The sequence below is a fragment of the Puntigrus tetrazona genome, chromosome 11 (assembly GCF_018831695.1).
Source record: "Puntigrus tetrazona isolate hp1 chromosome 11, ASM1883169v1, whole genome shotgun sequence".
NCBI lineage: Eukaryota > Metazoa > Chordata > Actinopteri > Cypriniformes > Cyprinidae > Puntigrus > Puntigrus tetrazona.
In genome coordinates, this window is record NC_056709.1 from 23,754,112 (window position 1) to 23,776,915 (window position 22,804).

The window sequence follows — 22,804 nt, forward strand, 5'->3', positions numbered from 1 at the left end:
CCGTGCAGTTTGTTCTACTTTGTGGAGCAGGTGTCATAGCAAGTTTTTGATTTAAAAATCAGGCAAATGCAGATATAACAAGATGGCTTTTCAAAACACTGCTTATTTAGTGAAAAGCCCATTTTGTTGGTGCTGTCATATTCTGTTGCTTCTCAATGAATAGAAAACTTTAGCTTTCCTACTAGCACTGATATTGTTCCTACTAGCACAACACTCATTTTTAGTTTATTTTGAGGGAACCCAGACATCACAGAAATTCAGTGCTTAATCACACCTCTCTACTGTGACAACAATTTTGACTCATCTGAGGAAGAAGGGAGATTGATTTTAAAGGGTAAGTGTAGCTTGTTGAGGTTAAGTGTTGATGCTTTTGAAAGAGGACAGAGCCGGCATAAGTGGAGGGAGAAACTAACTGAACTCTTCTGCAAGCCCGCCGTCTATAGAGCCACACTTCAGAAGTTGTTGGTAAATGCTGTGATCTCTCGCTGTCTCGGAAGAGTCCCTTACAGTTAATTTTTCAGTAAATAAAAACGAAATGCTCAAAGGCGTCTTTTTGTGTGAAGATGGCAGAGGGGGAACTGGTGATGCTTCCTGTGTTTTTGCCAGAGGGCTGAAGTCTGTCAGCCTCAGAGGCCCATCATCAATCACTGCAACTTCTGCACTGCAGTCCTTTGCAGCTCTTCTGATTTAGTCTGGACTTACAGTATCTAGCTGTCACAAAACACGACTCAACCCGACTCAAACAACAACCTTTCAGCATGATCGAGCGGGTTGTCTGAAATAGGAAGCCCTATGAAAACCAGCGTTCGAACAGCATTCGCAGGTGATTACGCTCTTTAAGCTTTCAGTTTACTATAGGTGATAAATCAATGCGGTTTTTAAAACATCTGTGCACAGTTTGATGTCTTAACGTTTCTCAAGTGGATACATGAAAGCATTTTGGTGAAAATATCGAGGCTGTGTAAGTGTCTGGATAATTTTGATTCGGTGCACATTTTTGCACCTCTTGAAAGAGGCTGTCAGTCATAATTCATTTTGTTAGTCACTATAGACTCAGCTCCTTTCAAAGCGTATGGTTTCTGTGCAACCCAGTTTAACTGATATGACGTGAACAAGCTTGCCAAAACATCACAATCTTAAGAACATTCACACTGAAGTGACTGAGTCAACTGATTCCAGGAACAGTTGTCAATTTGAGGCTGGATTCAGAAGTTTCTTAAGAACAAAAAAGTGTAAAATTAATTAAAATTAAATGCGTAGCACTTAACACTAACTCTCTACTATCATTTTATTCTTTTTAGTTATTTCGAGAAAAAAAAAAAGTGTACTGCTTTACTTGTCAAAGCACATATGTAAGTCGCTTTGGATGAAAATGCATGCTAAATGAATAAATGTAAATATGGACAATACATTTACTCTTTGAAGTTAATCTTATTCTAGCTTCCTTGTGTTTGCAGACAAATTCAATTCTGCAACACTGGTAGCAGGTTAATCTTAAGAAGCTGAATAATATATAGTGTATATACACACACATTCCTTCTTAACATAGAAAACAATAAGACAACAGTTGTGAAGAAGTTTTATGTTTTGTAATTTGAGCTTCTGAGGTGACAAAGCGGAACTTTGCTGTGTACAGTGTTGATGAGGGAATCCGAAATAAACCAATCCATTATTACTAATGTGTTTTTTTTTAAGCATCTTTTTTGTTGGTGAACTATGTTCTAATGCTGTTGGTTACTGCTGGAGCATTTACTAGCAACCTACTGAGGCATGGTGACCTCCAGCAATTTGTAGCAGTGTTAGCTTGAATGCCCTTTAACAGTAGATCGACATGATCAAAATATTCAGGACTTAACCGTAAGACTTTACAGTCGCTTGTAGTCGTGAAACGCCGGTGGAGACCTTGTTATCAATCAGAAAGCCTCCGGGCTCCGGTGTGGACCCTCAGATAATGACTGCTATGAAATTTCTGCCGAGTTGTGCCGATTTCCCTCCTCTCCATGTCACACTTAACCATGACATTTAATTTCACCTGGGGAAGCCAGGTAATGGAATTGTTTATTAGATGGCCGCACCAAGATGGATTTCTGAGGGGGCAGGGTTTTTAAGACTCGTCCCCATCTCTGACTCTCCTGGAGGCCTCTAAATTGGTTGCTGTTGAATAGCCTTCCTGCCTTTTATTTCCCTTTGGCTTTGCGGGATGTGGAACTGCATCCCTAATGCAGCATCAGAGAGGCCTCACGCCGAACTTCCTGCCTCTTTCGCACCTCTGCCCCTCGACGACTTTGCCATTCGCACTCCCTGCGCATACGACTCACCGTTTCAAGGTCAACCTCAAAGCACCTCAGAGCGAAAAGAATAGGAGGATTTAGCATTTTTTGAAGAATGAAGGGAATACTAAAATGCTGTTTCTTGTCTCTGCTCCTTTCAGACGAAAGATAGACGAGGTTGTCATAGGTTACCCAGATTTTCCAGACAGTGATTCACCTTTGTTCTCGGAATTGATTGTTGATTTTGAAGACGTGGTGAAGAATAAACTGGCAGGCCTTTTTTGCACTCTGATTTTTGGACTAGCGCTCGCACTAGGCCCGTAAAAATGAATTGTTATTTATGTATTTCACCTCTGGAATTCACCCTTGGCTCTCTTTGCATCTCATTACGTTCATATTTTGATCAAGGATGCCTCAGAAGTTCTTTTTCCCACTTTTAGTTAAAATGAAAATTGTTCTGTAAAAATCTTCACCTCTGCCACAGCTCAGCCTGTGGAGAGCTTATTTAAATCACACTAAATGCTTTTCTCTGGTGTAGATTGTCATTACAGGGCTTTAAAACCTCCCGAGTCAACCCATTTACGCCCCCAAACTAACCACAACAGCAGAAGCAAGCAAAACCAAAGACAGCGTTGAAATTTGCACAGTCTCTTTTTGGTTTTTTCGTGCGGTGCTCTGCATGATGGTGTATGGTAGAAGAGAAAGAGGATAGATTGAAAAGTCTAATTTCACACAACCCAGTTCTTGCATTCTCTGTCCCAGAGCGCCTGGGGTTCGGCCTGGCTGCTTGCGCTCACCGATGTGATCACAACCCTTGATTGTCTAGAGCGGATCACCTCTCTTGTTCGCCATACACACCTGCACACCTCACCGACTGTGGAGTGTGTTAATGTGCTATGATTATAGATAGATAGATTTATATATCCGAGCTGAGTGCTGCGCCTTTGTTCCAATTTACCGCCGATCAGTGTCGTCTCACTGTTAACAGATGGTAATTTTAATCTAATCAATGGCTGCTTCTCTATTATTTGTTAATTCAGCCAAGTGTTGTGACTGTAATTGCCCCATCATACCTTGTAGGAGAAGTTTATCAGGGATCTGATAGCAAACATTTGAGCAGCGGTGTGATTAGGGGGTTTTGTTCAGCCTGGTTGTTGCGTTTACCTTCGGTACAGCCGTGGGACGGCACATCTTATCATGTTAATTAGATCACCGAAGACTGATGAACACTTCAGTGGACGCTGCGCCATCGTCCCCCACGCCCTCCAATTGAGAAACGCAGGCTTAATGGACGAGAAATGCACAGCCCATTATTAGAGGCATCCACTCAGTCTCGTTTACGCCACACTTTCTCTCTGCCTCAGCTGCCTCTGCTCTTTTCAAGCACTGCTAATTGTGTATATGTGTGTTATTCAGGTCAGACAACTAGGACGTGATCTCTCATCCAGATGACACCGGTGTCCTTTAAAGAGAGATGGGAAATGGAGGCCTAATTTTCAAATGCAGCAAAAAACATGTTTAGTTCGCATTATATTCATGGCCGAGCTGTTTATGTACATCAGCCACAGGCTATAATGAAATGAGCCACGCTTGGAGCTGTTTCACTCACTCCCATGATTTGTTTTTTTCGCCCTCTCTCTATCCGTGCTTGTGCCACGATTGCGAGAGGATTCAGACACTGGTGTTGGCCTACACCCGTGAAATCAAGCAAGTGCTTTCATTTCGCCAAGAGTAATCAGGCGTCTAACCGCTAAGATATCCCACATGTATAACCAAATACATTTCCACTGTTTTCCAGATCACCGTGAAATCAAGTACGAGGTTCTGCCAATCACTCCATGTGTATGTGCTGTTCTTGCTGTGTATGAACAGATTACTTTGGCAAGCACAAACAAATTTATTTTGGTGGATTATAGGTTTTTTATACGATATTACATTAGATTACAGTGGTGGCCAAAATTATTGGAAAACCTAGTATTTTTACCAGCTAGAAATGTTTTTAAGTCAGTTATTTATTTCTTTTGCTGTAGCGTGTTAGTAGGAAATATCAGATTATGATTCCTTATGCCATTTATATAATAATTCTGTGAAATTTTTGTATGACAGCAGCCAGTGCTCCTTACGGAGATCTGATTTCATCGTCACTCAGTTTGTCTGGAGTGACATGAAGAAAATTAGACTTTAAGGCATTGCCACAGTTCTTCTGGATTCAGTCCGTTTAGTTTGCTCTGTTTCTTGATGAAATCCATTTTTGATCTAAAAACCATTTCTTATGGTTTTCTCTCTGTATCTTTTGGTTTTATTGCCTTAGTTTCGTGTTCACTTACTTAAGACTGACCAAATTTGTGTTTCTGTTTTTGAACTATTGAGAAGTTGCGTTTCCAGACAGCACCTCCCCTCCAATCCTCGTCTTATGGTTTGAAGTATTTGTGATTTTGTGTTTTATCACAGCAGGGTGTGAGTAGTTGGAAGACAGTGTGGTCCCTCACATTCTTTCCTTATTAATCAGCCTGTCAGACACTAACGCCCCGGTCGATTCAGTGACAGCCCACCAGAGTGGCCAGGGATTAAAACACTTCCACACACTCTCTCAGCACTCCGTCAACATGTGCCACAACGTTCCACAAGACCACCGCTGCTTCAGGGGCCGTCACACTGATGACTAATGGGTAATGAAGTCCTTAAGAACCCCTGGAGTGAGCACGGCTGTCATAACCCTCTCCTGAGTGATTGGACTACAACCCTTCAAGCATTTTATCTCTGCCTGTGAAGAATGGTTTGTTTCAAAGTCACTCATGCAGACACAGCTGGACATCTGAGGCTTTGACCTGATGTTGGCCGTTTACTTGCGGATTATTTTAATCAACTGCAATCAAAAGGCATCTTAAATGTTATGCATTTATTTTGTTTCATCTTTTCCTGTACATGGCGCATATATATATATATATATATATATATATATATATATATATATATATATATATATATATATATATATATATATATATATATATATATATATTGTTTATAATGTGAATGGAACTTATTATCCTTATAGTAAAATTATTATTATTATCATCATCATCATCATCATCATCATTATTATTATCTGAAAATGTATTGTATTACAATGTTTACTTTTTATACAATGCAAAAACTAACAAAATTATAACAGTAATGGTGTTAAACAATTTAGCTAAAAATAATAAATTAAATGCCCTAAGTTCCCAGCAACTGCAAGAATTATAGCTGTACTTCTCCCACATTTTCATTACAGTAATTACAGTGAGACTAGTGATGTCCAAAAAGTTTGCTTATTTTTCAGAGCTCTCTCTGATTCTCTGTTTCTCATCTTCTCTCAAGAAGCATTTCCCTGCAGCTTTCTTTAGAGGAGGGATCACAGCTCAAGACCTCTCAGTGTTTCTGTGTCTCCCAAAAGCATTAGAAACACCTCACTAAGATGGTCACCAGGAAAAGTGCAGCCAAATGACTACCTCTGGCCTTAGTCCATCAGCCGTTACGCAATCAGCGGCATCCAATTAGGCGAGCTGCTCTCAGGTAACATAACAACAGGCCAGGAACCAGCTGAAAGAGATGGGGAAGAATCCCAAACAAATGATCAGAGCAGCTGAGTTGCAGAGAGACAGGAGAGAAAGAGAACAATGTGTAAGTTTTAAAAGTCAGGTGTTAGAGGCATACTTCTTTCTATAGCCTTTTTTCTCACTTTTTTTTTCTGACAATAACGTGACACTATAATTAGTTTACAGTGTAGCTTAGTAGCCACAAATAGCAATCAGGAAATAGAACAGAGGAATTTGTTCAGAGTGATGCCACAAGAAAACAAAAAAGGACTTAAATGAGATCATTAAGGGTGATGTCTACAACTATGTAAACTATTCACATTATAATAGGGTATTGCTGACAGAATGTGTGCTTTAGTGTGATCTCAGCTGTTTGTGTGTGTTTAAGAGAGAGATATCGCTGGCATTCAGTCCATTTTCTTGATCGGTCACACTCGCCTATTTTTATTTAGCTGTTATATATGAAATTAACAATGGACTTGCTTTATCAACACGCTCTCATTCATTCACTGTGTGTTGAAATTAGCAGGCAGAATTACCTCTAAAGCCTTTAATCTAGTTTGGCTCTTTTGTGTCGGACCCCAGGGTGATAGCAGCAGGATGCTCCATTCTCACATCTCACTCTTACACATACACACATGTACTGTCTTCCTAAATCTGGCTCTGGCTCTATTGCATTAGGCCACTGTTATTTCACATTGCTTGCATGTTTCCATACAGGTTACAACCTGCATATTTGCTCACAAACAGTGTTGTGCAGCTGTACATATAGCTTTAGCTGTGGGCCTGATTTTGCTTTTAAGCGTAGTCCTAAAGGAAAAAAGAAATCACATTACTTCTAAAAAGTTTGAGGTTGATAAGAGTTTTTTTATTTTTTTATTTGGTTAAGACGTTGCTTATACTTATGCTTATGCTTATACCAAGACTGCAATTAATTGAGACAGTAATACAACAAAATGAATGAACTGAAAACATTTATTCAGCAAGGATGCATACTGAGTGATTGTAAAGACATTTATAATATTAGTTTATTACTGTTTATTCTTTGTTTGTCAAAGAATGCTGAGGGGGAAAAAAGGAATCTGTAACACTTTATTTTAGGGTGTTTTTGTCACTCATATTGTATGTACTTACTATTATAATAACAATTTATTGAATAATTACATGAAAATAACACTGAGCCAAACACTATTCCTACACCTTACCATGCAGCAAGTACATGTAGTTAATTAATATTACTCTACATGTATAATTACACTGTAACAAGGACTCCCTAAAACATGTAACCTAAGTTTCCACAAAAAAAGCTCCACAAAACGTTTTTAGCATTGACCATAATAAAAAAAAGATTCTTAAGCAGCAATTCAGCATATTAAAGTGATTTCAGAAAGATCGCATGACACTTTTCATCCTTTTTTTGATCTTTTGACAAAAATGGCATTTAGTTTTAGTCATGTTTTAATTGTCTAAAATGTAATGGGTTTTGTTGCATTGTAATGCATTTATTAAACGTTTTTTCTAAAACTTTCAAACTCATTGTTTAGGTTTGATATCAGGTTTTATCACGATAGACGCTGATTTACCTGGGGTCACACAACATGAAGTTAGATTAAAATAACAGTATAACCGGAACAAGATCTTGTTCTTCTTTTTAATAAAATACCATTGGTCATATAGGTTAATCATTCACTCTTTATAACAACTTGTTTACCATGTGATTTATTCTTTCAAACATACATATTTTATTTCTATAAATAAATTTAGATGAATCTTTAGGGCTACTAAGTATTAAGTGATTCAGTCAAGAGCAGCAAGTGATTTTCTTTTGTTGCTCGATTAACATCAGTGACTTGGACAATAGCAACTAAATTAGTCTGGGATCCCTTTAAAACTGAATGCAATGAATTCAGTGTTTCATGTTCTCCCTACCGTTTACGTTCACTTAAGACTATGCGGCTCTGTTTATGTGAATGCTTTCAAAATGGACTACACAACTTCATTTTGCGTGTAATTCTCCGTTCAAAAGACGCACTCTCTGTATGTGTATGTTTCAGTTTCTGTGCTCAGATACCGGAATGAATTGAGTTCTCTCTTGCATCGTCAGATTTATCCACATTCATGCTCTTCTCCTACTCCCACATATTGACATTTTTGAGCAATTTATGAGATGTGCAGCAAGTGTATGTTAGCCTGTGTCCCACATGATAGATCGATAGGCTGCGATACAGTTAAATGCATCTCACCTCTAAACCACGCAGCAAATTCGTTCTGAATGAATCTTATTCCAAATCATCCCTCCCTAACATTTTTGTCTTGTTTTTATTTATTGATGAAAATGTCAATAGATTTTCGTCATTGTTTTTGTCATTTAAAATGAGTTTTAGGTCTTTATCGTCTCCTAAATGAAATGAACTGAAGACCTTTCAGTTGTATGACTATCTCACAATATTGCTGTTTCAAATACATGCAGCATTAGTGAGCATAGGAGACACTTTATAAAAAATCATTCAAATATTTACTGATCCAAAACATTTGAATGGTATTCTTTTGACATCTTTATTTTTGTGTTTGTTACTTTAAACTTTGAGCCTTATTTTTGTTTCATTAAATATTTAAGGTCATCCCTCTAGATAATGGTACTTTTTTTTGTCTAACAGCAATTGCTTTCCTTTTCAAGGTGGTTCTATTGCTTCTTATTTTTATTTTTTTTGGTTCTGTTGAATTTTTAGTCATGAGTGCCCATCATCAAATCCTCTTAAGTGACAATCATATCCAAGACTAACTGAGGTTTAAATGAGACCTGTTTGCTTTTATAATCAAAAAGAAATGAACTAGTGATGAGTTGAATGATCGTTCCAGCTGAAAGAATTTGAGGTCAGGTAAAGGGATTAAAAGATCATTTGTTGTACAAATAAATAAAGTACTATGATGCTGGTTGAAATGTGGAAAAATAATCTTGTCTTTAATAGATGGAGGAATAATTTATGTTCTGTTCTTTTTGCGTATGTTTTCTGAGGTCTTAGTATTGCTATTTTGTTCATTGTCACCTTTGTGTGTGTGTGTGTGTGTGTGTGTGTGTGTGTGTGTGTGTGTGTGTGTGTGTGTGCGTGCAAAGCAATTGATAACGTAGAGGTCAAAGAGGTTAGTAGAAGTCTTACCCAGCTGTTGATTAGTCGGAGAGGATCATGGGTAATAGAGCTTAGATTGATGTTGATGTTGAGTGATAAATGATGAGCGTGTGTGGAGGCAAACAGTGAGATTAGACAGTGAATGATCTACTTCTGATCTCATATGCTCTTATGAAGCTCTTTCTCTCTTTTAGAATGAAGCTCAGCATCAGTGTTTCCTTTATTTCCTAATATTCTTTCCTGTTTCCCCTCTCTCTCTTTCTCTGTTTGCAGCGGTCTCGTAATAAAAGCAGCGCAATTTATTTACAATTTGCCGTGTGAGGCTCTTACATCAGTAGCGTAATGTACCGGCTCGTTTAAAATACATTTGCAGCCGCGACTTTATTTTGCAAAGATGATTTTTCATCCACGCTTCGTCCTTTCCCTTTTTGCAATGAGGAATTGATAATAGACCTGTTTTCCCTCTCATCCACTTATCGCGCCCTGATGGAGAGAATGAAATAAAGAGGGAAAAACTGGATGAAATGTTTTTTTTTTTTCCCCCACTCTCTTTGTGTGTGTTTTTTTGCATGGAGAATATGTGCGTTAACACTGCAGAGAAATATTTGAGTGAGCACGGGGCTCTCGCAGGTGACACATGCTTTTAATGGACTCTGCCATGGTAAAGCTTTCACCCCAAAACCATTGTCATTTTAGTCATGAGAAAGTATAGAAGAACATCCCATAATATAATTTATTTTTTTTTCATTTTTGAATTCTTTATTTGAGTCATTATCTAGTGGTCTTAAACATTTTTCCAATCGCTGGCTGGGCTGCATATAGTATTCAATTTAATGTTTTAGCCTTGATTTTTAAATATGTATTATCAAATGCGTTTATACAATTATTATGCTTGCGATAAAAATCTATTAAATATTTATTATTGAGCAGTATGCTTGTAAACTACATTAGATTATATGAAACATTATTTTAATTAATTTCTTTTCCCTGTAGAATAAAATTGATTTGACTTCCTTCAGCTTTTTATGACTATATGTCTTCGCTGTCTGTCTTCTGTCTAGAATCTCAAGTCTCTTCTAATTCAGACCACAAACTGCACATCCTGTTTCACAGCTAAACTTTAAACTTGCCAGGGAAGGCTGTCTGGGTGGACAGAGCAAGCAAATGAAAAGACAGAAGACAGGATAGTGTAAGGAAAAACAGAAACTCGTGGATGACAGCTGGAGATGGGCGGATAGACCGAGAGGTTCAGCACAGAGAATCCAAGCAAGATTGAGATGGACAAAAACAGGAGGAGAGTGTTTAATTAGTGTTGGGTTTTCTGTAGCATTACAGGCTTTTTCTTTTGCCAGGTCCTTTGATGACTGTCTCCCTGCGGCCCCGTCTTATTACTCGTACAAATCTCTACAAATACTGGAGCATTATTGGAAACGCACACAATCCGGCCTGCCAGCTCCGGCACCAAATCACCAATCATAAATATGCACTTTATCATGATAATCATTGCATGTCTCCTCATTTCATTTCTACAGATGGTTTAATCTCTTTTTAATGTGGGCTTTAGTGTGGATTCTTGAAAATGCCAGAGAGACCCGTGCTTGAGCGTTCATGCGATTCACGGAGCCAGCAACTGTTACTAAAGTTTATCATTTGCAGTTTCAAAGCACATGCTTTTTTGTTGTTTTGCAGATGCTTTTGTTTAAAGTAACTTACATATCGGAGCTTAACACACTGAGGCACCCCTGCCAGCTTTTATAGTTATTTTTCTCAGCGCATCTGTACAAGTTTGTTGGTCTGATTACAAATGTTTTCGTCCGTATGCTGACTGAGGAAAAAGACATAGATTGATGTTGGTGAAATGAGCGCTTTAGCTTGGCTTCACAGTATCGATGCTGCAGTAACATTGCAGTAATGTTGTGGGCATGATTAAGCAGCCCTTGATCAGACGGGCTGGAACACTGGAGGCTGTCTCATGGGCCTGACAGCCCATCCCTCATTCCCTTTCAATCCCTGTTTATTTCATCTCCCATTCTCTTTAACACAACTCTCAGACATACGGAGAGAGAGAGGGAGATTTGGGGGGTGGGGAAGATGATAAAATGTCATTTTTCTAGATCATCATCAGTCTCTTTCTCCTTCTCTTCTGTCCGAAAGTAGATTGTTATGCTATTTATTGAGAAGGTTATTGTGTGCCTTATTTGGTAGGTAAGGAGGGAGGGAAGTTTGTTTTGGAGGTCAATTTCCTGAACCCAGATGCTCAAGAGAGCCCTGCCGACGGCATACCGAAGAGTATAGGCTCTACTAAATACTGTATATGATGTGAACAGTACACGGTAACCCATTTCATCAGTAGCTCAGTTTATAGCACACGGCTTCTTTTTCTATGCGAGATACTTTGGTATTGACCCTCTCATCTGCATCACTGCCGGTCCTTCATTAGATATATATAGTCTTCTTGACATTTGAAGACACCATGTTAGACCATTTCATGTCAGTTGCCCTTTCATTAGCGATCTAAATGTTAATTGATGGGGTTAACGACTTCTCACTACAACTGTGTGGCAGGAATCACAGAATTGGCTTAGATCTGCAGCGCTGCCGTTCTCGCTGCAACTTCACTCAACAGGCAAACTGCAAACCCAAGTGCTCTTTCAAAGAGCTTTTAAAGATGTTTAGTGACTTTTGTTTGGCCTTTTAATGTGCCCTTTAATATGGTGACAGTATAGTACATAGTATGTGAAAAATGACCTGTCTGAAAGACCTTTAAAGCACTGTTCTTTGTCTGCGTCAAGATGTATTTGTCTGTTTAATATTAATCAGCTGTGGTTGTAAGTGAGGCAATCTATAGTTCAGTTTGGTGCAGCTGAATCTGCAGGTTTATGAATACAGGTTATACTCAGAATCGACAAATGGCATAACGCACCTACTCACCAGACTGCTTTTACAGCCTCTTTGTGTTTCTACTAGCGCTGTCAAATGATTAATTATGATTAATCGCGTATATTGTAAACAAATGCGATTGCGATTGATCATTTGACAGCACTAGTTCATACTATTCTAACTCAAATATGTTGATTTTAAATAGAGAATGCATTGTCAGAAAGCAGAAAATGTCTGATTTTTACAATTGCATTCATACATTGTTGATACAGTGTTTCATTATTTTGAGGTGAACAAAACATTTTTGTTGGATACAGGTTATTTTCTGCACTAATTCAAAAAGAGTTGCTGAATCTATTGAACTATTCCTTTAAGAAATGAATTCTTTAAACATGCTTTCCCATTCAAAGGCAAGAAAAACACAATCCTTAGATGCTTTAAAGAGGCCATAATATCATAAATTAGCCATACACTCGAGCAGTGAAGGCTGTTGCACGTACTTTGGTTTTGTGTGCTTCTGAGACATCGTGAATCATGTATCATCTGACTTGCATACGTGTTTAGTGTGTATGTGCTGTGTGTGTGTAATGAATGGGCACGGTTTTGATGGCACGGCTGTTAGTCATGATGAAGAGATCAATACTGCATATCTTTATCCCACACACAGTTGCTTTCTTCTCCTTCTGTAGAAAAGGGGTGATCTGAATGGAATGGCTAGATGGAGGGGCGGTGAGAGGGCCGTGCTTTTAAATCGATATTCTAGCTGTTCACAGACTCTTGTGTTTTTAGAGTTCACGTTCACTTAGTGCCCTATATCTGTACATCACAGGCTTGGAATGATCGGAAAAGCACATGCTGTCATGCATTTCATGTGCTACATCTGTCAGTGTTTGAATTGGTCTTAGAGATCTGCATGTGATATACAGGATAAATCAGCCAATTTGTTCCAATTACATAGAGAATATGAATCTTTAATGATCTTCCTCCATCTTGCCAACTGATTACAATTAGTTCTTTAGGGTTTTACTTTCTCAAGTTTTAGCCATCCCACAATTCTGCAAATCAAATTTGTCCGCTCCAGAGTTTTAGCATAATTAACAATTAATTGTGGAATTTAATGAGAAATCACGTCTCTACTTTCTCTTGGTCTTCGGGCTCATTTTTCCAATTCTGTCTCATTTTCTTTTGTTTTTCTGGCTTTGACTGTCTCTTTCTGTTGGCTGCTGTCTCTGATTCTGTTATTTGCATTCTTGTTCTATTTTCTATCTTTTCCATTCCTTCTCTGCTCACTGAAGTGTCTGAGGAGAGTGAAACTGTGGAAGAGCCACTCAAGTACAGTAAGTGCGAGAAGTGATTTTTTATAAAAAAAAAAAAAAACATTTCTGCATGTAGCCCCTCCCTCATAACTCAAGCCCCTCCCGCATTCTGACTTCTTGCCTTGCTTCTTGTCTACTTTCCTACATAGAAAAATTCATTGTAAGGTGGCATCCCTATAAAAATTTTACTTTTTAATTTTTAACAAATTAAATTGAATTGAATTTGTTTTTACAACTACTGTTCAAAAAAAAAAAAAATAGAAATATTTCTTGAGTATCAAATCAGTATATTTCTAAAAGAAATCATGTGACCCGGAAATCTGAAAATGTAGGTTTTCTGTCACAGAAATAAACTACAATTTCAAATTGGAAAGTGGCAAAACTATTTCACAGTATTATTTTCTTTTACATAAGAAAAAAAAATATTTGAAAGGCTTCCGGAATTGTCTTTTTTTGCTAATACATATACTGGTGCCTTAGATTGACCAAAAGGTGTCACTTTTGTCCTGTTGCCTTGCACCTATGCTCTTAGGTAGGCAGCATACTAGGTTAAAACATAGCTGGTGATTGTATAACCTGTGGGACTTATAAGATGTTATCTAGTTAGTTTGACTTTCTTTTGTAATCACTGTCATTTCTATGTGAATATAAAAGGCAGGCTCATGCTGTTGTGGTTTACCTATGCATCAATGTGAATAGGGTTCTTTTCCTTTAGATTAACCCTGCTCCTGTGTTTTTCAAGTTTGCATCCAGACAGCCGTGTTAATTAGTGCACAAGACAATTATGCACTTCTCTCCGGAGACCTGCGTTTACTTCTCTTAATCTGGTGTCTTAAATAATTAAACTTGTATTGAAACCCCCTGCTTTCCATCTGCTCCTCTCCTCATCTCTTTTCTCTTTTTTTATTTTTATTCATCACTCACTATCTCTTTTCTGAGATCTGAAGAGGGTGCTGTTTAACCTGTTAGCCAGTCACCTCTGTGTTGCCTCCCATGTTTTATTTGTTTTAAAAGCCACACAAAAAACAGAGAAAGATGGTATCAAAATATCTAGCTTCTTTCCTAAAATCTCCATGCTTAAGCGTGTGCGTGCACACACAGGACAGAGAGAGTATGACCCCATTTACTACAGTCATCACAGCTGTGTGGCTCTAATCTCATTCTTCACAGCTGTCTTGCCAAAGACCAATCCCCTTACTCTCTCAGCATGACCATTACACACTCATTGGCTCTGCCTCAAACCCTAATGATCTACCTAGACGGTTTTAGGCATGTTCAAATTGAAACGACCTACCTGGACAGAATTTTTAGGCATTGAAGTGAACTTCAAATTAATTTTACCTACTTAGTGGATTTGGGAATACCAAAGATGAATTTAAATTTAAGTGTTTTTGGGCACTGTACAGATGCTCAAATTGTACCAATGCACTTAGTGTTTTTGGCCATTGTAGACAAGTTTACATTTAAGCTACATGTGTTCAAATTAAAGCATTTTTTTTAGCATTACAGGTGTTTGAAAGTGTGCCATTTTCCATCCAGCACACATTGCATCACTCTCCATTTGTCTTGGCAACATACAAACATGTTTACGCAATGCCATTCTGCTCATCATCTGACCCCGAGAGGTCAACATATCACAGAACCCCAAGGGTCCTCATTAAGTGCATTTTCCTTAAGGCTTTTCTCTTTAATTATTCAGTGTTTTCTGTTCAGTGGTGTTTAACATGAAATGTTAGCTTCTTTCCCACATGTGATTGACAGTAATGGAGAAAAATTAAGCACAGAGTGATGTGTTCCTGCTGCTCTAGCCCATTAGTATGCTTCAAGCTCTGTGTCAGTTTTGCCACTGTCTTTTTGTGAATCTGCTTGTTCACACTGCTATTTTTTGTTTTCTGCATGCATGTACTTGGGTGTGGTAATAAATTGTGGTGATGATGATTTTCAGGTCGACGAGAAGAGGAGGAACTAGAGGAGAAGAAATCCATCAAAAAGAGAGTCAAAGAGCTGAAAGTATTGGACCCGAAGATAGCACAGAACCTCTGTGAGTGTTATCCAGTATTTGATTTGATTCGTTGTTTTTTTTTTTTTACTTTATTATTAATTGTTTGGTTTTATTTAGGGGTTTTTCTGGTAGTCAAGGTTTTTTGCTGTTTGGTTTGACAAGCGTTAATTGTCCTTGTTTTAAGCCACTTTGAATAAAAGTGTCTATTTAATGTAATGTAAGCAAGTGTCTTTAAGATAAATGTTTATTGTTATTTTTATGTTTTTTTAGCAATATCAACAAGAATCAGGCACTCACACGCAATATGCAAAAAAACCCATTACAAAAAAAAAAGCGTAGCATGCACATAGACCAACAATGACAAATATAGTGCAAATGAGCTTTCAGACTTTTCCTTTTTTCACCCCTCTTTTTTTCATGTTGTTTTGAAAACAGTATTAAAAAGTTATTTCCGTACTGCTCTGACTGTGTAGAAAGGTATGTTTTCATGTGTCCTTTTTCCCTTGTGTCCTTCCTTTTTCTTTCTCAGAACCTTGAGGTACACAATAACACCTGCCCTTGTGCTGTTATATAGCGTCTTCTCTCTGTCTTTCCATCTTTCAAAGACACTTGCCTTTGCATCTGTGTTTAAACAGATTTATCTCCCGTTTGCTTTTTCTCTGTTTTCATTTGCCTGCATTCACACTAATTCATTTGTCCAAGTGCCTCCATGGCAATAAGCAGAGTTTTGTAATAAATGGGAATGATAGAAATGAAATGTTCCTGTCCCAGCTGAACACCCTTCCAGTCAGATCACTGGCCATTTTTCGCTCTTCTGTCATTCACTTGCTCCTCCTTTTACCTTCCCTTTATTGCCATTCTTTTGAAATCAGATTTTAGCTCAGGAATTGTGAGTATTTGTGACAAATGCAGGCAGAGGTGAAAACCCTGTTGTCTTGATATATGAATGTTATCTTGATACAGTGCCTCATCTGGCGACAAGTTGAAGTGAGTTTCAAATGCAGGCGACGTAAAGCTCATTCTTTCTTTATCACCATGCGGTGGACACACATGCGCACAAGACAGAGATTGTGTGGCCTGTTGATGAGTTACGGCAGGGAGTTTTTGATGTAAACTCTGTCTCTCTTGTTACCTTAGCTATTTTCCTGGGGTCGTTCCGTATGCCCTATGAGGAGATCAGGAGAATGATTTTAGATGTGGACGAGGATCAGCTGACTGAGCCTATGATCCAGGTAACATCACCTCTCATCACCATTCATGACCTTTCAAGCATGCCCATGTTCAGAGAGGGTAGCCACAAATGTAAGCAATTCAGGTTACATTTTTCAGCAGAACAGTTAACGGTTTCCCCATATATAGAGTGTTATAGGATGCTTGTTTAACCAATACTTAGTAATTCTGAAAAGCTTTACTAATATGTCTCACACACATCAAAATAAATTATCTGCTATTATTATGAAGGACAGGATCTGTGCGAGGAATACTCTGACCACGTCACATATATATATAATATGGTTTAGGTTTTTTTATTAAGCCCATCATAGAATACTTTACCAGATTCTTCTGCTTGACACTTTTCTACTATCGCAAGGTTTAAATGCATATATTTCATTTTTGTTTTATAAATACATTAAACATTCTCTCTCTTTGATTTGCCCCTGCCTTTTATCATTCAGCACTGATGCGAGGCTGAGCTTTATGTATTCTTTAGTAGCTTAGTGCCCAGCAGGTTCTCATTTACTATTATAGTTTTAAAATATCCACTACTTAAGATCCATAACAGGGCTTTATTTTATACTGCTTACCACTTAAAAGCAGCCTCATATTTATCTTAATGACTGAGATGGGAACTGCAGAAATAGCCCTCTGCATCTATACTTTATATTTCATGTTGAACATAGACAAAAGGGGCCATCCATCTATTAGGCTCATGTTCATGTGCACTAATGAAGTGGCCATTTGGTGTTCCTGTATGGTCATATGAAGCTTCAGAGTTTTTCCTTTTGAAGTCAGAGGCTTGAGAGAGGTGCTACCTGTCAAATAATATCTATTTGAACCCCCACAGTCAAGCAGCTAATTAAAAGTGCATATATATTGTAGTACTAGGAGGTACAGATTTGACTTAAAAATAACAAGACCACAATTCGATAATAAATAAGATTTGCTGGAGATTTATAACTGTGATTTAATGATCTCATGGAGAATGACAAGGATACACAAGAGGTTGAGAGAACATGCAATGTGGATAGACATGTTCACATGATTGCATGCATTAAAATGATTAAATTGCTGCTAAAACATTTATTTTATGTATTTTTTTTCTTAGCATTTGCCTTTTATAAGATAGGCTTTACTGGTGATTGACAGCATCTGATAGAGGAAAAGACATGTTGAAATAGATAACGAAAACACTATAGTTTTACCATTGCTTTGAAATAAAACCACATATTGTCATGAAGCTGTGTTAGCCTAATGGTGTGGATTTTTCTTTCAACTCCCTTTTCAACTTTTTTTTTTTATATGTGCAAAGGAAAATCTGTGGACTTCCATTGTGGGATCCTGGGTGTAAGTTATATATAATCTGGGCAAAAACGGGTTGGAATTCACTAACTTTTTAACCTGAGAAGATTTTTAAAAACTAGGCATTATACACTTGCAACTTGCTAAATGCTTACAGAGGAAAAATTGTGAATCAAACATTAAAACTAGTTAGGGTCACTAACTATGAGACTTTTAAGTCATACTGAGAACAAAAATGCTAAAGCCGGGCTCACACTACAGGAGTTTTAAAATCCTAAGCGATTAAGAAGTCTGCTTGCGGCACACATAAGGAGATTCTTTGCAGATTGTCTTCCCTCGAATCTTAAACATGCACACACTACAAGATTTCAACATCGTGGCGCACGCCGCACATCGCACACTACAAGATTTTATTAGGATTATCATGCCAGAGGCAGCGCCACATGTGATCTCACGCAGCAGGTCATCATTGATATTTCAGTGCTAGCAGCTTTCTGTACTCACCCGGTGCATTCAGAACTGAGGTGATTTCACTCCAGCTCTTCTCTTTCTCCTTACAGTTGTGATATGTTTTCAATATCATTCATACAGTCCTGTTACTATAAAACTCCATCTCCACTATCTAACAGAGCCGTTACAGCAGCTGTTTTGCGGGCGCGAACTGGATATGGTATACTGGCATAATCATATAGCCGTCATCACCGATGTAAATCCTAAATATAATTTGATATGACCGGGACCTGATTTGTGCGAGAACAGATCAGGGGGTGCAAAGTTCTATCTTTGAACACCTTACATTAGCAGATAATTTGCAGCGAACATCGGGAGCAATCTAGCTACTCAACAAGATTTTCGCTCCGATTCTCAGGAGGGGACGATCAGGGCTAAATTGAGCCAGGCTTAACACAGGAACACCTTGTTGTTGTAAACAATTAGTTTTCTAAAATATGCTGACAATATCCAACATCATATCCTCTTACTAGGCGGAAAGATACTGTAGTCTGAAGCTTAAAAAAAGAAAATGATGAATGAAATAAATAAATGTTTCATTCAAAAGACTTTTTTATTAATTAATTATTACATTTTTAATTGAGTTTTTAGTATTAAACCTGTTCAGGTTGTAGGTTTGTATCCAGGTTGGGCCAACCCATGAACCAGAGGGCTACTGAGATCACAGATCTGCTCAAGTGCTGTTTTGCCCTTGAACGAGATGCTTAACCTCAGACTTCTCAAGGGAGATTTATTGTCCCTTCAATTAGTCTAACGTGTCATTAATTGCAAGAGTCGATTTAGATGAGGAGCTCCACTAAATGGCTAGACACTAGAACTAAACCATCAACAATTAGATTGTAGGTTAAAGTTGAACTGCTAATTGAATAAATATAGCGCACATTTTTTGTAACACAAGTTCTTTGTCTTGTTTTCTCTTCCAGAATCTTGTGAAGTACCTGCCTGAGCAGGAGCAGCTAAACGCACTGGTCAAGTACAAGAGCGAATTTGCCAACCTTTCTGAACCAGAGCAGTTTGGAGTAGTGGTATGCACATGCACACACACACTCGCACACACACACACACACACACACACACACACACACACACACACACACACACACACACACACACACACAGCCTTTAGGTATTAATATAAATTTACTCTTTAGTCTAGTGACATGTCCAGTTAAGTCATCAATCATTTTTTTATTGAAACTTTTCTCAGGTCGATGTTGTGTTTGTCCTTCTACAAAAGATTTAATCTGTTAAATTGAAAATGAAACCGATATAATCTAGTCACAAACAAAACAACTACATATTGTACAACCCGAGATGTGTATTGTGTAGTTTTAACCTAGATGTCTTAGTTTGTCATAGTTTAGTTTGTTAATAATTAATAAATGATTAGTAATAGTTAATAAAACTGCTCTTGCTGAGGCCCTTAGAAAATGTAAATTAGGTTTTAAATAATGAATTGATATTCACATTGTTTTTCAGTTGAGCAATGTTGTAAAAAGTGCCAATGTTTACACCTTTTGGAAGAAACTAAACTTACCTTCAGACATTGGAACTAACATAAAAGGGGGAAAAAAAAACCCTCCATGACTAACATCGAGGCAAATTATATTTTGCCCGTATGGTGTTATAGTCTTAACTATAATTTAAATAGAAAATGTTTCTTTTGAGTTAATTGTGCTCCTGTATTTGTGCATTTAAATTACATATCTAACACTCACAAAAACACATGATTTAATATTAATCATTAATCATTTAATATTAATTATCAGCCATAACATGAAAAATAATATGATCAGTGCCTCCTTAACTGAGCTACCAAATTGTTCCTCAATATCATTTTGAATCAGTTTGATCCCTCTTGATATAAAATTAATTTTGTGAACACATTTGATTCTCACAGCTTTATAGTCATCTGTATTGTTTTAGATATCACTGTAGGATAGTGTTGAATTTTAATAGTCATTTTCTGCTGTGATATGTTCAAGAGTTGTCATTTAAGATGATAATGAAGGCTTTTCTCGTATTTGAATGTTTTTGAAAACTCGTCTCTGAATGTGTGAGATCAATTTCAGAGCTTTTCTCAACTCTGTCGAGATGTGTGAAGTTTAACTTTAAAAAGTGGTCAGACTGCTGTGTCTTTTGCTCCCATTTGGATTTGTCATAGTTTAAGTACATGCTGCTCTCTTCTGAACAATTGATCAGTCGGTCGACTCAGTTGCCAGTTTAGCTGACAGCAGATTCACAAATTAATTATTGGTTTTTGCAAGCATGCTCACAAAGTTTCCAGTTGTCTTCAGTTCATTAAACTTGACTTTTTAAGACAAGTGGGATGCCGAAAACAGAGAAAGGGGTCTTGCTTTTTTGAGAAACGAAGCAGAAGTGAAAGAAAAGGCGCAAGGGAATCGCTTCATGCAACTGTGTGGCCTGTCACTGTGTTTGGGGTGTTTATTATATAATGAGGCATATGGAACTGTGGTTTATGCATGCGTGGGCAGCAGGAAATGATGCATTTGCAGTTCAGAGAACTATCCAGTTCAAAGGGAATTCTTAATCTCCCATAGTGCCATTGCAAGCAGTTTTGCACTCTTTATTCTTTTCTGGATCCAGAACTTTGAACCCTTTGTTTGCTGCTTGCTAAGTGGACCATAAAATATAGAATGCGCCTTTTGGGAACTTAAAATGATACAGGGTGATTCTGTTTAAGCGTGTGCATGTAGCGCATGTGATGCTTCTATTTCAGCCATCTGCTTTGTTTCTCTGAATAAATGTTTTTAATGGCTGCATGCGGTATTTTTAGCTCCTGATAAACTGTTTCGCTTTAGTCAGGTGTAGCTAAGCGTAAAGAATTACACCTTTTACTGGAAAACTCTCTGAGAAGAGAAATCTTCTGTTGCCGTAGCAACTGCGCCCCTCCTCCACCCCTCCTTTTTTTTTTTTTTTTTTTTTTTTAACCAGGTCTTAGTTCAAGGTGCACAGAAAGTAAAAGTTTAAATCAGGCAAACTAACTCAGCCAGACAATAGAGGCAGAAAGATGAAACAGGTGTGTGTGTGTGTGTGTCGTTCCCCATTGAGTTTTTCCAGCAAGGCCATATACGCTAGAGACGTAGCGAGTGTGTTCAGGGTCTACTGGGACACGCAAAGAACACACACACACACACACACACACACTCACTCAAACTGAAAAGCTTCTGTTGTACGGCAGACACTCTGGGTGGTTGTGTGAAATGATGATTTAGCTTCCTGATAAAGAATAATACTTGAAACACTTGGAAAGTTGTTCCCCTCTGAATGCTGTCACATGCTGTGTGGCAGACACCAGTGTTACCTTCACTCCCGTCTGCAGGTGCATTTGAATTTAGACTTTAAAAGTGGATTTGAATGTCTTACCTTGAGGACTCTGTACTAAAGTATTTTCCCTGTGGGTGGATGGATTTGATTTGGTTTCATATACTTTATGAACAACACATGCATGTGAGGGGTAATGTAAATTCAAATGGTTAGGCTAATATCACAAAACCCTAAATGTATAAATATGTGTATTAAAACTACAAAATCTATAATGATTTAATTGGCCATATTTATATATACAAAGAAGACATGACAAAAAATAAAAGAAAAAAAGACATGTTACAAGTTTAGCATATTGAACTCATTCTGCAGGTGTCTCTGATAATAAAAACTGGACAAATGGAAAATGTGTCATCGCAGGAATAAATTACATTCTAAAAGATAGTATGAAAGGAATTGTATCATTATTATTAAAAATGTTATTATCGCGATTTGTGGGGGAAAAACAACAAAAAATAAAGACAAGGTTGCTTTTGAAGATGCATTTTTTAAACAACGAAAACTGTATTTAACAAGATCGCAGTTTCATAAAAACCATTGTAGGCCTATGTTAGACCCATTAGTTTTAATGATTTAATTTCCACGGTTATTCAAACAATAAATAGATTATATAGAGAAAGCTAGCAAAGAACACAACAGAGCTTTTTGAAACCCAGAATCAGGTAAAGCATTGTGTCGCAAAAGATCCACTTTTTTGAAGCGCTCCAATTGAATCACATGTCACAAATCATTTGATTCAGATTTTTTATTATTATTAATCAATTTTACATTATATTTTATACTCTGTCTATACTCTTGTATTAGACCTAGGTTTTGAGTCTTCAAATACGAAAATCCTGTATTCTGGACCCTTTCATTTCGTGAAACAATAAAAAAAAAAGTACAAATTAATTAAAAAAAAAAAAAGAAAGAAAGAAAGAAAGAAAAATGCTATTAAACATTAAACAAAAAAAACTTAATTTGAGATAGAATGAGAAATTACACATTTTGGTTCAGAGAGAGAGAGAGAGAGAGAGAAAAAAATGATTTAATCAAGTAGTGTAATTTTGTCTGAAATAGATATAAATATTAGTAGGCAAATTAAATAACACTCTTGTAAAAGTAAAAGACTTAAGTTTATTCTCCACAGGTAAATAGTTCGCAAGGCCAGATGTGACCACATTGGGAAAAACACCCACATATGCATCATTTCTTTGTTCAGAAATAATGTATTACTTTAAACTAGGCAGTGAAAAGGCTTCCAGCACTG

The 22,804-nt window shown here is 37.4% G+C and overlaps 1 protein-coding gene across 4 annotated transcripts in view; it reads left to right on the top strand.

Moving 5' to 3' along the window:
* The window catches only part of diaph3 (diaphanous-related formin 3), a 250,472-nt gene that overhangs the window by 128,007 nt on the left and 99,661 nt on the right, over positions 1-22,804 (top strand). For all 4 annotated transcript variants that reach the window (XM_043251235.1, XM_043251238.1, XM_043251236.1 and 1 more), the window contains 3 exons: positions 15,121-15,216; positions 16,315-16,409; positions 19,131-19,232. In XM_043251235.1, the coding sequence (XP_043107170.1) occupies positions 15,121-15,216; positions 16,315-16,409; positions 19,131-19,232 (293 nt within the window). The remainder of the gene's footprint in view (positions 1-15,120; positions 15,217-16,314; positions 16,410-19,130; positions 19,233-22,804) is intronic.